Below are 16,952 nucleotides of genomic sequence, written 5' to 3'. Positions count from 1 at the left end.
TCAATTATTCAACTGTATGTCTTCGAAAAGCAGATGTGGAACCTCCTGCATAACCAACAAGAATGCAGAAAGTTTTTTCTGGAAGGTAAGTCAACAACAAAACACTTGTCCTTTGTTGCCACCATTGTACATACGGTGGCAAAACCTGCTGACCAAACATGCTGGAGCTGTGCTTGGGTTGTTAGGTGACAGGCTGGGGTTGCTAGGAGACAGTCAAGTGCGACTTGAGACTCAGGAGATTTTTGAAACGGCTCATCGTCCAGACACTAAAAAGAACATTAACTTATTAACAAAAAAACGTCAGGGTGTTTCTTCTTAAAGTGTTTTTAGAAGCAGTTGAGGCTCAAATGTAAATATATAAAAAGGTCCCCGTTAATGTACTCAAACAAACAAGTGCCAGGGAGAATTTTTTTTCACATCACAGCCTTGGTATTTGCTCCTGGTTCATCTGTTTGGAAATATTTAGCAGAAGAACCAGTGAAGACAGTCCAAGTACCACCAGTGGTGGGTTGAGCGAACACCCTGAACGGAAAGGAAGCATTGCAGAGGGATTGAAAATGATGCGCCTTGTTAGAAGCTGTGCTAACACTTTCCCAGTCCTCACTTCCTTGTTCTGCCCCGGAGCTGCCGGTGCTTCTGTGTGGATAAAGGGATTTGGGTTGCTCACTGGCACGCCGAGCAGCAAGTAGCAAGTGTAAAAACTGCTGGCTCCCTGTGTCTTACCAGTTTAAATATATCTCCCTGACCGGTGGCAGCTGCTCCGGCGCAAAGCCCCTAAAGCTGACAACTCCTTTTTCCGCCAAGCGGAGGCCGGCCAGCTTGCAGGCTGGGTTCGAAGCGCCCACCGAAGCCGGGCCGGGCCGTCACAGGGGGGCCGAGGTGCAAACGGACATGTGCTGATGCCAATCAGGGCTCCTACACTGCAAAAACACAAAATCTTACCAACTATTTTTCTCTAGTTTCTAGTGCAAAGTGCTTAGTACACTTGAAATAGGACTAATCTAACATTTTTCATGTTATAAGTATCTGCCAGTGGAAATGATACTTTTTATGAATATTAAGGAATTACTGACTTTAAACTCGTGCTGAAACCAACAATTATTTTAGTAATCGATTGTTCTGACTATAAATTGGACATGCTGCAATTTTTTCATTTAACCACTCATTTTTTTAAATGCAGTATTAGAAATCCATTAATAGATACAAATAAACTTATAATTTATGACATTATACGGCCTAAAATGCAACATCAGTATTTTAGGCCGTAAATGCAGATTCATCAAAGGATGAATGTGCAGCTAAAAATACTTCTAACATCAACATGTGAAAAGCTCAGCCCTTTCTGCTGATCTGCTGATTATCTTTTTAATTAATCAATTAATAATTGGATCAAAAAACTTGCTTAATAGGAGTTTTTTTTTTTCTCCAGAATTTGAATCAGGTGAAGCTGAACTTATGCCACTTGAGTTCTGGTTAGATGCAATTAAAGACAAATCTTAAAAGCAATGTATATATCTTTTGACTTACTTACTGATCTGATTATGTTATTCTTTCAACAAATGGCCTTTACGAGTCTTTATACTGCAGTTAACGATGAATCAATTACTAAATTAGTTGATGTTTATTTCAATATTTGATTAATCACAATTAATCCGACTAATCGTTTCAGCCTAACTTAAAACAAGCTCTTATAACTTGCTGAAAAGTTACTTGTAGGTAAATTTTACCTAATTTCAAGTGTACGAAGATATTTGCACTACAACTTAGACCAAAAACACTTGGTAAGATTTTGTGTTTTTGCAAACTCCCTTCTTAAAACCTCTTTGTTTTAATTAAAACAATGGAATGAAGATCACTGTGTGTGTGTTTTTTCCTGTGGAGTGTGAACAGGGAAGAGAAAATAAAGTGCAAACGTCAGTGGGGGTTGCGGAGAGTATGCAGCAACAACTCAGACAGAACAGGTTGGGCCAGTCTGCAGAGCGCGGCCTGCGTCGACAAGTGCATCTGCTGAGCAGAGGTCACGGTAGAGGACTCAACCAGGAGAGCAAACACACTCTCACCGTCTCCGTGTGTGTGTGACCGGGGTTTTCAATGGCAGGCAAATTCCACAGTCCAAGTGTCCAATGAGTGGCCAGAGAGAGCCCGGGTTATTTCAGCCTGCCACGCGGTGTTTAGGGATAAACTTTCCACCCACATTAGCTCATCCGTGTGTGTGTGTGTGTTGCTATTTGTTTATGTGCCTCCTGTTTCATTAGGTGCCCACGCCGGCCTCATCAGGTATGTCAGCTGCTTTGCTGCCTGTGGACAGAGGGCCCATGGGCCCCTGGCGGAGCTGGAACCGGGGACCTTTCATCTAAGGTGGCGCTGAAAGCCACTCCAAGGTGGAAAGATTCCCCATCGGTCAGCTGCTTTCCGGAATGGGACACTGCAGCAGCTGAGAACAATCCCCCATCAGCACAAACACACGCGCCCAGATGATGAAGCGTTTACCTTCACTGCCACAGAAACAGACGTCCCAGACGCAGTTTGCATGTTTTTGACCTGTTATGCTTCCTTGAACAGGTTAGGATATGTCTGTGTTCATTACATTTTTTGCACATTATTTTTCAATAATGAGATTTTAGTCAACCTAGCCAAGTACTTTTGGTCTAGTTTCTAGTGAAAAAACCTCAGAGCACTTAAAATAAGACAAAGCTAACTTATAAGTAAGTTTCCAGCAACATATAGGAGCTTCAATATTAAGTCAATAATTCCTTAATATTGATGAAAAAGAATTAGTTCCACTAGCAGATTATTTCATTTATAACATGGGATAAATGTGTTGATGGAGGTGAAATAATCTGCCAGGGGAACTGGCACTAGTACAAAGCTCCTATATCCTGCTGAAAAGTTACTTGGAAGTTAGTTTTGTCTCATTTCAAGTGTAGTTAGATAGTTTTAGGACGTCTTGTCACTTTAAATCCAAATAAGCTGCTGCTGGCCACATCCCCCAACTCAATGTTTACAGAGAAAAAAGTTGCAAATAAATGCACAATTATGCAACTGTAAATCTTTGAAAAACAGAAGTGGAGCTTCCTGCACAACCAACAAGAAAATCTGAAGCAAGATCTAAGAGATTAAGAAAAAAGATTCTTAATATTGATGAAGAAGTACTTGTTTCACTTATAACAAGACATTTTTCAATAATCTGCCAGTGTAACAAGCACAGTTTCATCAATATTAAGTAAAACAGGCTCCTATGTCTCGCTAAAAAGTTACTTGTAAGTGATTTTTTTCTTATTTCTGAAATGGAGAAAACATGGAACATTGGAGAACGTTCGTAGGTTTGTTAGTCTACAGTCTACAACTCAAACAAGAAACTCAAAAAATGAATCCAGAACAACATCTAAACCATTCTCACAGTTAAGGTCAGAGTTAAGATATCTACACCATAAACTGGACCAAATATTCTTGGCACTATTTTGTATTTTTGCCATGTAGTTTTAATAAGGTAAGTCAACAACCAAACACTTGTCTTTTGCATACAGTGGTAGAAACAGCTGACTAAACATGCTGGAGCTCCGCTTAGGTTGCTAGGTAACGGTGGCCAGGATTGTGACTTAACGATTGGAAGGTTTTTGAAACTAATTTTTCTAATACCAAAAAACATGAACCTATTCTTAAAAAGCATCTTGGTGTTTTTTTTTTTAAATCACTTTGGCTGTTTTTAGAAGCAGTTGAGACCCAAATGGAATAATAAAAACATGCAAAATGTGAAATTTGCATAATAAGTCCCCTTTAAAATCTGTGCCTCTCTCTACGCAGGTGCCAAGTGAACTCTTCGGTGGCATGAAGAGTCTTGGCACCATGCTCCATCCCGTGTTAGACAACAACCAGCCTGTTTAAACAGCAAATCCTCCCACGCAGAGCAAGTCTTTTGATTTCAGAGGACTTCTATTTTAGAAAGACACTTTATTCTTCAAACGCTGCGTGCTCAGACATCGGGGGAGGGGCACAGAGTGTATTTATCTGCATGCACCCGCACATGGACGTTTGTGTGTCTCCTGGTTCAATAGAGCAATCTACAAAGTGAGGGATTAGAGAAGGTTTCCAGACCATTCCTGAGGCAAGACCAGGCCCATCCCACCACACATCACACCTGGACTAATACGACTTTCCCCCCCTGGATTGGCCAACTTCCTCTTCAGGCCATTCAACTGTGACGTTAGCACTCGGTGTTTAGCCAGGAGTCCCCCTCACCAGTTCAAAGGAAACCCATCCAGCTCTTCCCAAATCAGGACTGGATTCAACATAAGGGTCTGCTTTAGACATAGTTGGAAATGACTACGATGCTGGGGAAGAGCTGGCATCTTTAAGTTTCTCTTTAATGGCTCAAGTGCAGATAGATTGGATGAAAAGTTACTGTGAACTTCACCCTTGCAAGTCTAAGTTTGGTCTAGTTTTTAGAGCAAATATCTTAGTTTGGTTGAAATAAGACAAAACTAACTTTCAAACAAGATAATAGCTTGTTTAAGTAAATAATTTCTTAATATTAATTTTTTTTAAAAGTACTAGTTTCATTGGCAGACTATTTAATTTATAGTACGGAAAAATGTACTGTAAGTGAAATAATCTGCCAATGGAACTAGTACTTCTTTAAATCAATATTAGGGAACTATTTACAAAAACAAGGCCCTGTACTTTGCTGAGAAGTTACTTGTAATTTAGTTTTGTCTTATTTCAAATGTACTAAGATATTTGCACTTGAAAATAGATCAGAAATGCTTGTAAAGATTTTGTGTTTTTGCAGTTAATTCTCAAGTATAGCCACATGTTCTCAATTGGAATTATGTCAGTACTTTGACTAGGCCATTTTGATAGGCTTGTGTTAAACCTGTCGTGTCCAATCAGGGCTTCCATACTGCAAAAACACAAAATCTTACCAAGTATTTTTGGTCGAGTTTCTAGTTCAAATATCTTAGTGCACGTAAAATAAAACAAAACTAACTTAAAAGTAACTTTTCAGCAAGATACAGGAGCTTGTTCAACCCAATTCTTCAATATTAATGAAAAATTAAATGGATGTTATAAGTGAAATAATCTGCCAGACTTTTTAACTTACAATATGGGAAAATGTCTTGTGCCGCTGACAGGTTATTTTAATTATAATCCACACTTTTTCATCATTATTAAGGAATTATTGACTTAAAACAAGTTCTTCTTCTGCGTTTAAAAGAAATATAATTGAAGTTTTGTTGTGTGTTTTTGTGCATTTTAAATATGTCACTAATAGTCTTCTAAGTTAATAGCTAAGTTGTTTGGATAAGAGGAAGATGTTAAAAGTTTATTTTACCCTTTCATTCATAATTTCTTTCAGTTGCTACATGAACTCTTCATATTTATTGAGTGAATATGAAATGAATTAAATTAAATTGCAGTAATACTACAGAGAGTTTGCACAAATCTCTTTAAGCGATGAAATATCCACATATTTCAGATGTGCTTTTCCCAATTTCTTCCCAAAAGCTCGCAGATACATGCATTCCAGCAATCTGCACAAACCCACGGCTCTTTGCTGAAAGCCTACCAAGTCAAACAAAAGTCATTCCTCTGGACTCTGAGGTGAAGGGAAATCCAAACCAACACTTTCCCCTGACTCACGTCTCTCGGTTCGACCGAGCAGATGCGTGGTGAGAGCTCTGTTCCACTAACAGCAGCTCAAACGACAAGATGAAGAGAAATTAAAGCAAGAAGCCGGGAAGGCGGCCAAAAGCAACACAATCGTGGTGCGTTTCTCTCAGTCAGTGAGTTTAAATTTCTACATTATATTAAAAACTGTGACATTCAGAGAACCACACTGAAACTGGGCATGAAGCAGTTGTCTTTAGAGAGAAGTGAAAGTTTACGTATAACAGAGCGTGTAAAAAAGCATTTTGAAGCCTTAGGTGAGTATGAAGCAGATATCTTTGCCATGCATCACTAAACTGTGAGAAGACAACCGTGTCTCATGAGGGCTGCAGTGGAGGGAGTGAGGATGATGACACAGCCTATCTCAGCCCGTTAAAATGAAAATAAATGACCGAAAACGTGAACGACAGCCAAGTATGAAGGTCTCTCCAGGCACCATGTGCACAAACTGCGGCGCAGCTAAAGCCCGGAGCCCACATGCCCGGCCCTCGTGGGACCCACCGCTGCTACAGCAGGAATGTGATGATCCGAGCGAAGAGGCCCAATGCCCGTTCCCACACTGAGGGGAAGCAGCAGGCGACGACTAAAGTCCTCCGTTTCAGGCCCTACACTGCAAAAACACAAAATCCTACCAACTATTTTGGTCCAGTGCTAGTGAAAATATCTTACAACACTTCAAATATGGCAAAACTAATTTAAAAGTAACTTTTCATCCAGACACAGAAGCTTGTTTCAAGTCAGTAACTCCTCAATATTGATGAAAAATACTAGATCAACTGGCAGATAATCTGCCGATGGAAGTTATTGATTTAAAACGAGTTCTTATAACTTACTGAAAAGTTGCTTGTAAGTTAGTTTTGTCTAATTTGAAGTGGAATAAGATATTTGGACTAAAAATTACACCAAAAATACTTGGTAATTTTTTTTTTGCAAGTAATGAATAACCTAGAGCTGAATAATAAATCAGTAACAATATATAAACACAGGATCAATATCAATCGATAGTATTCAATGGATAGAAGACTCACTGAACGGTGGCCCATTTACACACAGCATGAAAGCTTTTAGTAGCTCAACCTCTCAAGGTCAGCTAAGCAAAGCTGGTGGAATCAACTAACTCACTCACTCTATGGTTACCTAGCAACTAACTGCTCACTCTATGGTTACCTAGCAACGACTTGTTGAGTAGCTGATGCAGCAGCAGTTTAAAGTTTAGCCACTGTGCCTCATAACTGCTTAAAAGTTACCAAACTATAGAAACTGTGGATAAAATAGAAATGGTCGTGTCATCGGTTTGGCAATAGTTTTGATTTAAAACCAAAAACTAATCAATAATTATCAATATCACCTAAATATGAAACCCTTACATTGTGATACGTCTTTCAGCCATAAGTAAGGAAAAATAATAAAGAAAGAGAAAAGAAAAGAAAAGAAAAATGAAAGGAAGAAAGGAGTGAGTGAGTGAGTGAGTGAGTGAGTGAGTGAGTGAGTGAGTGAGTGAGTGAGTGAGTGAGTGAGTGAGTGAGTGAGTGAGGGAGGGACAAGGACCTGACGAAGAACACAGACAACAGGTGAGACTAAATACACATGGGGTAATCAAGGGAACTAGACACACCTGGGACAATCAACGGGGAAGACGCAGAGACAGGACTCACAGGGAACAGGATCACACAGAAAAAACTCAAAAATAAACACACAGAAACACGGATCATGACAAAAACAACAGCCCAGAAAAGACAGCACACTGTGTGTAAAGCTCATTTACAAGTCTTTATTACCAGAAGTGTTCTCATGTGTTTAGGCCCACAATAGGAGGTGATATTTTCTTTTTTTCCCCTTCGTCTTTCCCCCCAGTGTATTTGTCTGCTAATTCACACCGTTACCAGCGTGAACTTCCTTCATTCCTCAAAGACGAAAGCATCAAGGGGATCCAAAGGAAAAAAAAAATTAAAACTTGGCACTGCAGAAAAGACAGCTGCTTACGCTCACCAGCACAGAGAAAAGCCGAAGACTCCATTGTTGTATCTCAGAGATACACGATCACAGAAAGACGGAGCAAATGCAAGGACAGGAATTAGGCTCTGTCAGGGCTCTAATGGAAGAAGCAGGTTCTCTGTGTCAGGGCTTCTCCCTCCAGTGATGGATAGGGAGGTTAACAATTGCTCTGAGTTAGGCAGCTCGGCGCACAGCGTCCTCTGGAGCCGCTTCACAGACAAAGGGGTTTTATAGCCACCCAATCTCAAACTTCATGATAGCAAATTATAACCAGAGAACTTTGTTCCCGTGGCACGCTTGGACATGTTTTATGTGGCAATACTCTTTTGGATCGATGTAAGGGCGTTCATAAGAAAGTGACAGAAGCGTTTTGCCGTTCCGGCTCCACCTGTATTTCTTTTTATTACAATTGACACTYTGGCCCCTCAGGCTATCAATCTTCAAAATTAAAGGAGCACTAAGGTCTGAGAGGTTGACCAAATYAGATAGAATACATATGGAGCAAAAGAGTGTGGCACTTACCCAGTCGTTTTTAAAAACCATACAGTTTTTGWCTATATTGTCTTGGACCAGGACCAAAAGTTGATTTAATGTACTTGCTTTCAAACTTAATTTCGAAGTACACATACATAAATTTAGGTGGCTGAAAATACTTAATGAAACCTTAATCAATGTTCAAAATATTTAAAGTAATAACCTGTATTTTATGAGTTTAGAAATCTTTTACTTTAGCATTCGTGTTGTTTTGCATAAGCACGCATACGATAGATACAGCAGCTGTTCATTTTCTTCACCTAAACTCAATTGCATTTATGTTGCTGAGGTGGATAAATACCATGAGCCTTGTAGGGCTCATGTAATGTTTTTGTTAATTTATTGGTCAGGTGAAAAACTATTAAAGTGTGTGAAAGGTTTAGAAATTTAACAACAGCTCAGTAAAAGAGAAGTTAGCTAATGTTAGCAATGCTGGCGTTGTTGAAATGGNGAAGGAAGGAAGGAAGGAAGGAAGGAAGGAAGGAAGGAAGGAAGGAAGGAAGGAAGGAAGGAAGGAAGGAAGGAAGGAAGGAATTAATAAAACATGGAAGAAAAAAGGAATTAAAGGAAGAATACCAAGGAAAGTAGGAAAGAAGGAAATAAAGGAAGAATACCAAGGAAGTTAGGAAAGAAGGAAGGAACAACAACATTTAGACAAAAGAAAGTTTCCCAGCCTTTTCAATGCTCAATTAATACCAAAAAGATCCAAAGTGTTTCACTTACGATCTGGATCCCAGTAGAGAACAAGCTGGTCGGCTTCACATTCTGTTTCTGCTGCTCTATCTGCGTCTCCAGCTGGGCGGCGCGAACCTTGTGTTGAGCAAGCAAGATGGTGGCAGGAAGCTTGGACTGTTCCTGGAGGAACACAAGCGGTTTCAGTGGCTGTCATTAAAGCGTTTCATTACGAGGCCGGCACCGGCGGCAGCCCCTTCCCATCATTCATCGCTGCAGCGAGATAACCATCAGCAAGTGGTGCTTTCAGCCGGGCTGTCACCGGGCTGAAGGCGCAGATATTAAAAACCGAGCAGGAGAACAAAACCTCCAATTAAATCCAAGGTCAGAGGACATATGTCTAAGTACAGCAACTACTAAAGCGGAGATCATGCAGCAGACAGGAACACTGAAAAAACACAAACTCACACCAAGTATTTTTGGTCTAGTTTCTAGTGCAAACTAGTATTTACATAAACCTTTGATTGGTGCAGATAAAACGATGATCAAGGCTGAAACTACCAAGTATTTTAGTTATCCATTAATTGGATTTTTAAATATGGTACATGCTGCAGATTTTTCATTCAACTTTTTTATGCAATATTAAAAGATGCTAATAAACAAATAAAGCAATGACATCCATTTGTAACAAAGGATGCATCTGCAGTAAAAAAACACTTCTAACATCAACATGTGAACATTAATGCAGTGTGGGATTAATCTATTGGTTATATTTGGAATAACTGATTCATAATTGGGAAGCAAAAGCTGCTTAGTGAGATTTTTTTATTATAATTTTTTTACATAATACGATCTGGGTGAATCTAAAACTATAAAACTTGAGCAGTTCTAGGTAGAAGATATTTACAGAGAAAGTTCATTTCAATCTTAAATGCAAAATGTATATATTTATTTTACAGTTTTGGTTTAATAACTGCTTTCTAAAAATGGCCGTTTTAGTCTGTGTACACCAGTTAATGAATCATCAATTACTAAATTAGTTGATGATTAGTTCAATAACCAATTATTCAATTAACCGTTTCAGTCCTACTGATATTAGCTGGTTAATTAATCAGGTGATAAAGGAAGAGGGAACAGTCTTTTAGCCTTATTTCAGCAAGCTGACAGGCAGAGTGCAGCAACATTCTAGCTCTTTCAATGACTGCTCATTAAAATGAATTTGAACTGCTGAAATAGTGTCATAAATTATTGTTAAGGCTTTTGTATTTGTATTTATTCAGGAACTTTTGGGCACCCTGGTACCGGTAACCGGACCGGTCCATGCAAAAGTTTCAGCATTAACTATTTCATCTACATTTGTTGAATTTAAAAATTGAAGAAAAGTTGAATCAAATCCAAGGTATACTATAAAAATAGTCTTTAAAATGACCAGAAATGTCATAAATATGTAAATTAAAGTATTAGCTGATAAGAATAAAGCAGATATCAGAGATAAACGAATAAATTCTGTGTGCAAATGGCCACAGAGAGGCGGAGAAGTCGGAGTTTAGAAGAGTTTCCCTCAGAGGGGGTCTGAGCTGATCTCATCTGCCTACAGTCAACAGGCCCTGTGCCTTAAACAAACAAGCACACAGCTTAACCTGTTATCTGTGATGGTCCTTCTGCTGGCAGCTCTGCAGGAACAATATCTTCCAAAGCCCTCAACTCAAAACAATGGAGCCGAAAAGCTCTGGGATCACAGAATGAGAACAATGCAAGCCGCAGCGCAATGATTTGTAATAAGCTCTTAATGGTGTCACAGGGTGACGGTGTGTGTCTGAGAGTGTTTTCACACCTGAAAGCCCAGTAGACTTGGTTCGGAAAGTTGTAACATTTGTTTCATTTTTAGCTGCTGCAGTTTGATTTCACACTGTACTGAGTGAAACAAACCAAACTAAATGAAAAACCTATTTGCCTCCTTGCCTGGGGTGGCGCTGCATCAACAACCACTGAGGGAAACAGCATTAAAACCTCAGAAGAAGACAGCTTTCTTGGTCACAAAATGTAAGCAAAAATGGAGTGGCGTCAGATTTTAGTGGTTGTAGAATTTCTCTTTTGTCATTTCTCCTACTAGCATTAAAACCCTGTCATGCTTTACGCCAAGTAACGAAATCAGTTCTCATTAACGTAAACCTGTGATGAGAATTGAAAAATGTCTTTGCAGAGCAGCATCCACCTGCCAAACTCAACACCAGGCCTGGGTCAAACTGTTTCGACAGAACTCTGAACAAAGTGTTGCCTGAATGGTCAAACATTTGTTACTGTGCTTTATTTTCAACCATGATATGGTTTTCGTACTCGGATACTTTTGAGGAACGTTTTTATGATGTGATGTAAAAGTATGTACATTTGTACAATTCTTCACAAAATAACTTTTACAAAATAATGTGCAAAATCTGAATAAAACTTACCAAAACCATGTGACTGTGCATCGATGAAGTATATGGGAACCTCATTTGTTTTGGTTGTATTTACCCAGAATGCCTTGTGCTGTTGTCCACTTTCTGCTTTTGGAGCGGTCTTCAGTTTGCTTGGCATTTAAATATGCATCTAGAGTTCACTTCAACTAAACAGAGATCTAGGTTTTTAGGCGGACAAGAGTTCACTTTTTTGGTCTGGATCAGATTATGCATTCATAAGTCCCCAAACGAACCAGAGTTCAGTTAAAACGGACTAAATAGTGCTGGTGTGAAAGCACCCTCAGAGTGCACTAATGCAAGTGCATCAGCTGTTCTTCTCTTGTCACTTTTAGTAAATACGGACATGCGGCACATGTATGTTTCTCACCAGTTCATCCAGCAGAGCCTGTTTGCTCTTCCTCTTAGCCTGCAGCTGCCTCTGCTCCTCCTGCAGCACCTCCAGCCTCCGCTGCTCGTTGCTCTGGTGCTCCAGAAGCAGCAGCTCCTCCAGCTCTTCCTGCTCCCGCGTCTAAGGGAGGAGAACGAAACATTATCCTCAAAACAATCTGCAACATCACCCACCGCAAATCTGAAGTCAAATCTGAAGTCATGCAAGTGTTTGTTTAAGAGAGGGGACGCTGCTTACAAGCTTCGCCTTATTTCTCTGGATGTTGTCTTTGTTTTCCCTCTGGTACTGCTCCATCCTGCCCTTGGTGTTCTCCACATCAACGTTGTTTGTAAGATTGTAAACTGCATTTAAAAGTAAAAAAATAATACATAATTGTTTTTAACTGTAAAAATGTAATGTTGTGTATCTGTAAATAATAATATTCAGATGAGAGAAGCGAAATCAACACCTTTACCTCTACAGACACAATTAGGAGCTTCCATTTTACATATTAAGATTGAAGAAATTTAAAGTCATCCATGACTGAACATCACTTAGAATAATAAAAAGCTTAACAGAGGATGGCTCAGAGTGTTTAGGAGGAAATAAAGCTGGCAATCAGCAGCATATGGAAAGAAATTGACTGCAAAAACTAAACTTTATAAGGTATTTTTGGTCTAGTTTCTAGTGCAGCTATATTAGTACACTTGAAATAAGAAAGAAACTAACAAGTAACTTTCCAGCAAGATATAAGAGCTTGTTTTAAGTCAGTAATTTCTTAATATTGATTTTTAAAAAGTAGTAGTTCCACTGGCAGATTATTTAAATTATAATGTAGGAAAAATATCTTGATATAAGTGAAGTAACAATATTTCAAAGGATAGCTCCCAGCAGTGAAAAAAGAAGTGACCAAGTTCAGAGCCCTGCAGTACACCCCAATGCAAACATCTTTCATAATATGCCAGTAGAGCCAGTTATTTTTTTTAACAATATTAAAGAATTAATGTCTTAAATCAAGCTCCCACATCGTGCTGAAAAGCTACTTGTAAGTTAGTTTTTTCTTATCTCAACTCTACTAAGATATCTGCACTAACAACTAGACAAAAATACTCTGTCATGTTACAAGTTTTCAAAAGACAGCTCCCAGCAGCAGGAGATAAAGTTTGAAAACTAGTGGGGCAATAATAGAGCCTTGTGGTACACCCTATGAAAAATATTTGGGATGCTTTTTTGCTTTTTTTTTGCAAAAATAGTGATTGGAGATTAATGGTGACCCTCAGTCCATCCAGGCTGAAAGTCCTCAGAGGGGCTTGTACTCCCAGATCCAATCGGTCTTTGATGAGAAGACATTGGTTATTCCAGTCTGAGGCCTTCCTGTTCCTACCTATGTCCTCCACCTGCTCCAGATAGTCGTTATAGTCTCTCAGGCTGGGGAAGTCGAACTCTCTTTTATTGTAGCTGCAGAGAAACAAGAGGAGCAATCACCGACAGTAACAGCATCCATTAAATCAACCATTTTATAAACCATCTCTGCATTCTGCCCAATACACACATACATTAGATCTCAATTAAGGGGCTATTAAAACACTGATAAGATGGAGTGAAAGAGGACAGGGAGGGGCTGCGGAGTAAAAATCTGGCAGAGAAAGAGCCTCCGCCCTCACCCCCCGGGGAGACTCATTGTCTACAAAACAAACAGTGTAATGAGGAAGACAAAGGCAGCTTAAGAAGTGGGAGGAGGCCTGGAGTAACATATAAACACAGAGAACCACACCCCTAATGCCCACCCCTCGACCCAAACTCACTCACATTTTCATCACCTTCTTGCGGATCTCTACCTCCTTGTCCACAGTTGCGTCTTCGAAGAGCTGCACGCGGAAGTTGCTCTTCCTCAGAGGCGTGTCGCATTGCACGCAGTTCCCCGAGCCACGCACAAACAGCATCTCCACACAGTTCTCGCATCTAAGGCAACAAGCAGAACGTCGGCGACACAGCTTCATGTGCAAATACAGTTTTCATTTCTCCAAGAAACGAGGCAATAATGCAGCAGCGGGCGATAATGGGGGATCAGAATATTTCTCCTAAGTGCTCAAAGATGGCCGGGATTACGCTTGGAATGTCGATTAGGCCGCCTCGCACTCTCAGACAAGAGCAAATTAGTCCCAACACCCCATCAGCGGAGTGTCTGTCTGCGCTGGAAAAACGTTTGCTTTATTGTTGTTTCAGCAGACCTCAACCATTCTGCCAGGTTGCGTAACATGAGAGAAATCCAGCTCAGTAATTTGTGCAGAACTCATCCCAGGACAGATTATATGTTGAGTAACTTTGGAATATTTCAGGTGTTTGAGTTTTCCTTCATCCCCTGATTAAAGGAAGTATTATAAGATGAAATATTTGTGATTTTAACTATCATATTGCCAAATTTTTAAGACTATGGCCAAAACATCTATTGGAGAGAAAGATGTAGTGATTTTTTTTTCTTTTTGCCAAAATCACTTTATTTTACTCACTATTTTGGGAAAGTGACGATATACATCTGCCATTTGTTTATTTTTTATTATTATTATCCATAAAGTTTGAGACCTTCAACATTGAAACCGAGCATAAAATTTATTACGAGAAATTTAACTTTTCAAACCAACCCAGCTTTAGTGGAAAAGTAATTATCCCATTTGTTAAATCATGAATTAAATGTTTTTATTCCATTTTTTCAAAAAGTTTCAATCTATTATCCGTCTGACAACATGGAGTGTGTTAACAGATTTTAAAAAACATGTTCTCAAGAATTTCAAGAACAGATGAGAAACAAATTTTCTTCCAGTTCTTCAGCCTGGAAATGGTTTCTAAGGCTTTTGGACTCCAGCAAACATTAGCGAGAAATGGAGTGGCAAATCTTTCCAGGAGTGGTCGGCCTACCAAAATTACTACAAGAGAGCATCAACAACTCATCCAGGCAGTCACAGAAAAACCCAGAACATCTAAAGCTCCAAGTCTCACTTGGTTTCCTAAAAGTCAGAGTTTACGGGTCAACAATAATAAGACTTGGACAAAATGGCTTCCATTTTTGTTTGGTCCAAAACAAAAATGGACCAAACAAGAAAATACCAATTTCTTGGTATTTTCGCTTACCAAGAAAATATCTTTATGATCCCCCAAACTTTTGGGAAAGTGTTCTGTGGACCGGTATATAATGACCAGCACTTTAGAAGTAGAACAGTCAAACATGGTGGTGGTAGTGTGATGATCTGAGGATGCTTTGCTGCTCAGTCCCTGGACAATTTACTCTTGTCCAGGGACAATAGTAAATTTGATGCAAACATGAATTCAAGTTGGGTAACACAGGAGGACAATAATCCAAGGAACCAGTAAAAAGAAAACTGGTCCACCTAAAAACCAAAGTCTAAGTTTGGTTAAAGTGAACTCTAGTGCTGTTTGAATGTATATGTGAACACCAAGTGGACCAGCGAACGCTCCAAAAGCAGGAAGTGGACTATAGTACAGGGAAATCTGGGTAAATACAACCAAATCAAATCAAATCAAAGTCTAGAGCTAGTGAGAGAAATGGCTCTTGATCTTTTACCAAAGACAAAAGAGAAATCCTACAACCACTCAAATCTGAAGCACTTTATTTATTTTTTTACATTTTGCTCATGTCTTCTTTGTAGGCGTTTGTGTCGTTTCCTTCAGTGGTTCTTGGTGCAACGCCCCCACAGGGCAGGAGAAGACAGGTTTTTCAAGGGTTTTGGATCAGTTTGAAAGCAAACCACAGCAGCTGGAAATGTAACAAATGTCACAATTTTAGTCCCCAATCGACCCAAATCTACCGGGTGTGAAAACACCCTCAAGTATCAAGCATGAAGGTTTTGGAACGGCCTAGTCAAAGTCTAGACCTAAATATGATTTATACACAGTAGTATGACATAAACTGACACTTCGTGCATAATAACTCTGAACACAATCAGGTTTTAGGTTTAGAGGTGATTACTACACTGCCATGTTTTTTGGATAATTGTATTTTTTAAATAAATTACATGATTTGAAAACTGCTCCTTGTATTTTCTCACGCTATCTTTGCCTGATATAAAAAATGTATTTTATGCACTGAGACATTTTAAGTGTGGAAAAATTTACTCAATAGATTTTCGAGACCACATATGGGACAAAACAGCAGAGTCACAATGAGTTTTTCAGCTGGACTTCACCTTCTCACATAATACTCAAAGCAATCAGTGATTCTTTTTAATCTGGACCATTTTCTACATCATGTGATCATCAGGCTCACCTGAGGGCACAGACCTGAATTTAACCATCAATCACACCTTTATGCAGGTAGGCGTTTACCCATCAGTCACACTCCAGTGAAGAGTGGAGACTGCAGATAATGGGAATGTCCCTTTATGTCCCCCTGACGGGCTGAAGAGGGTGGATAAACGTTTGCACAGTCGCTCTTTTAATTAAGTCTCCGTGGAGCTTTATTGCCACAGAAATCCAACTTCCAGCTCATGACCACCCTCACAAAAATGGACATCTGGTTTCCGAGCACCAGCATTATTCAGAATTACTAGAGGAAAGACGAATTTCTCTGTACACCTCACTGACGGTATGCCTGAGTCACTTCATTGCCGCCAAATCGAGCCAAGTGAAAAGTTCAAGAAAGACACAAACATTCGGGACAGTCATGCAAGACGTTTCACCTCATCAGCAAGACGCAAAGCAGAAAACACAGCTAGAGAGGAAAGTGCAGACACGTGGAATTTCTCTGTTTACACCTAACGCTTCCAATAAGGGTCAAACAAGCCCAACCTGCCGCAACTTAAAGCGCTAATGCTCTCATGTGTCAGTTTGGCTTGGCCGTAGCCACGCTGAGACGTTGAAAATGAAAGCAAACCGACAGCCAGAAGCATGTGTGGTGTCCAGTTGGTGTCTCTGAGTTGGGAGCGAGTCCTGGAACAGGCAGATGTTCACTGCGGCCTCAGGCTACAGCAGATCTATAGACCTCGCCATATGGAGGTGGATGGAGAGATTCTGCTTGTTTCCACAGGCCCACAAAGAGCCCATTCATCAACACAGGGCAAGAAGCGGGGCGTAGCTTGCCCCCTGCCCCATAAATGGACCACACAACAGAACCCTCTAAGGGGCAAATCCTGTGTAACTCTAGAGCAGAGAGATGACCCCTTAAAATAAAGGGAGGAGACTTTTCCATCTTCTGCTCTGTGCCAGCTTTCATGTTCAGAGATATAACCCCGCTCAGACAGAAA

At 39.9% G+C, this 16,952-nt stretch overlaps 1 protein-coding gene across 2 annotated transcripts in view; it reads right to left on the bottom strand.

The window, feature by feature from the left end:
- Positions 1-16,952, bottom strand: part of mnat1 (MNAT1 component of CDK activating kinase) — a 57,611-nt gene that overhangs the window by 32,395 nt on the left and 8,264 nt on the right. For both annotated transcript variants that reach the window (XM_008400033.2, XM_008400032.2), the window contains exons 2-6: positions 13,504-13,656; positions 13,079-13,152; positions 11,953-12,056; positions 11,695-11,835; positions 8,920-9,051 (exon numbers count right to left, since the gene is read on the bottom strand). In XM_008400033.2, coding sequence (XP_008398255.1) covers positions 8,920-9,051; positions 11,695-11,835; positions 11,953-12,056; positions 13,079-13,152; positions 13,504-13,637 — 585 coding nt within the window. In that variant the 5' untranslated portion in view covers positions 13,638-13,656. The remainder of the gene's footprint in view (positions 1-8,919; positions 9,052-11,694; positions 11,836-11,952; positions 12,057-13,078; positions 13,153-13,503; positions 13,657-16,952) is intronic.

Source organism: Poecilia reticulata, linkage group LG22 (genome assembly GCF_000633615.1).
Source record: "Poecilia reticulata strain Guanapo linkage group LG22, Guppy_female_1.0+MT, whole genome shotgun sequence".
NCBI lineage: Eukaryota > Metazoa > Chordata > Actinopteri > Cyprinodontiformes > Poeciliidae > Poecilia > Poecilia reticulata.
Note: the sequence above shows the minus strand (reverse complement) of the source record. Positions and strands in the feature narration are given on the sequence as shown.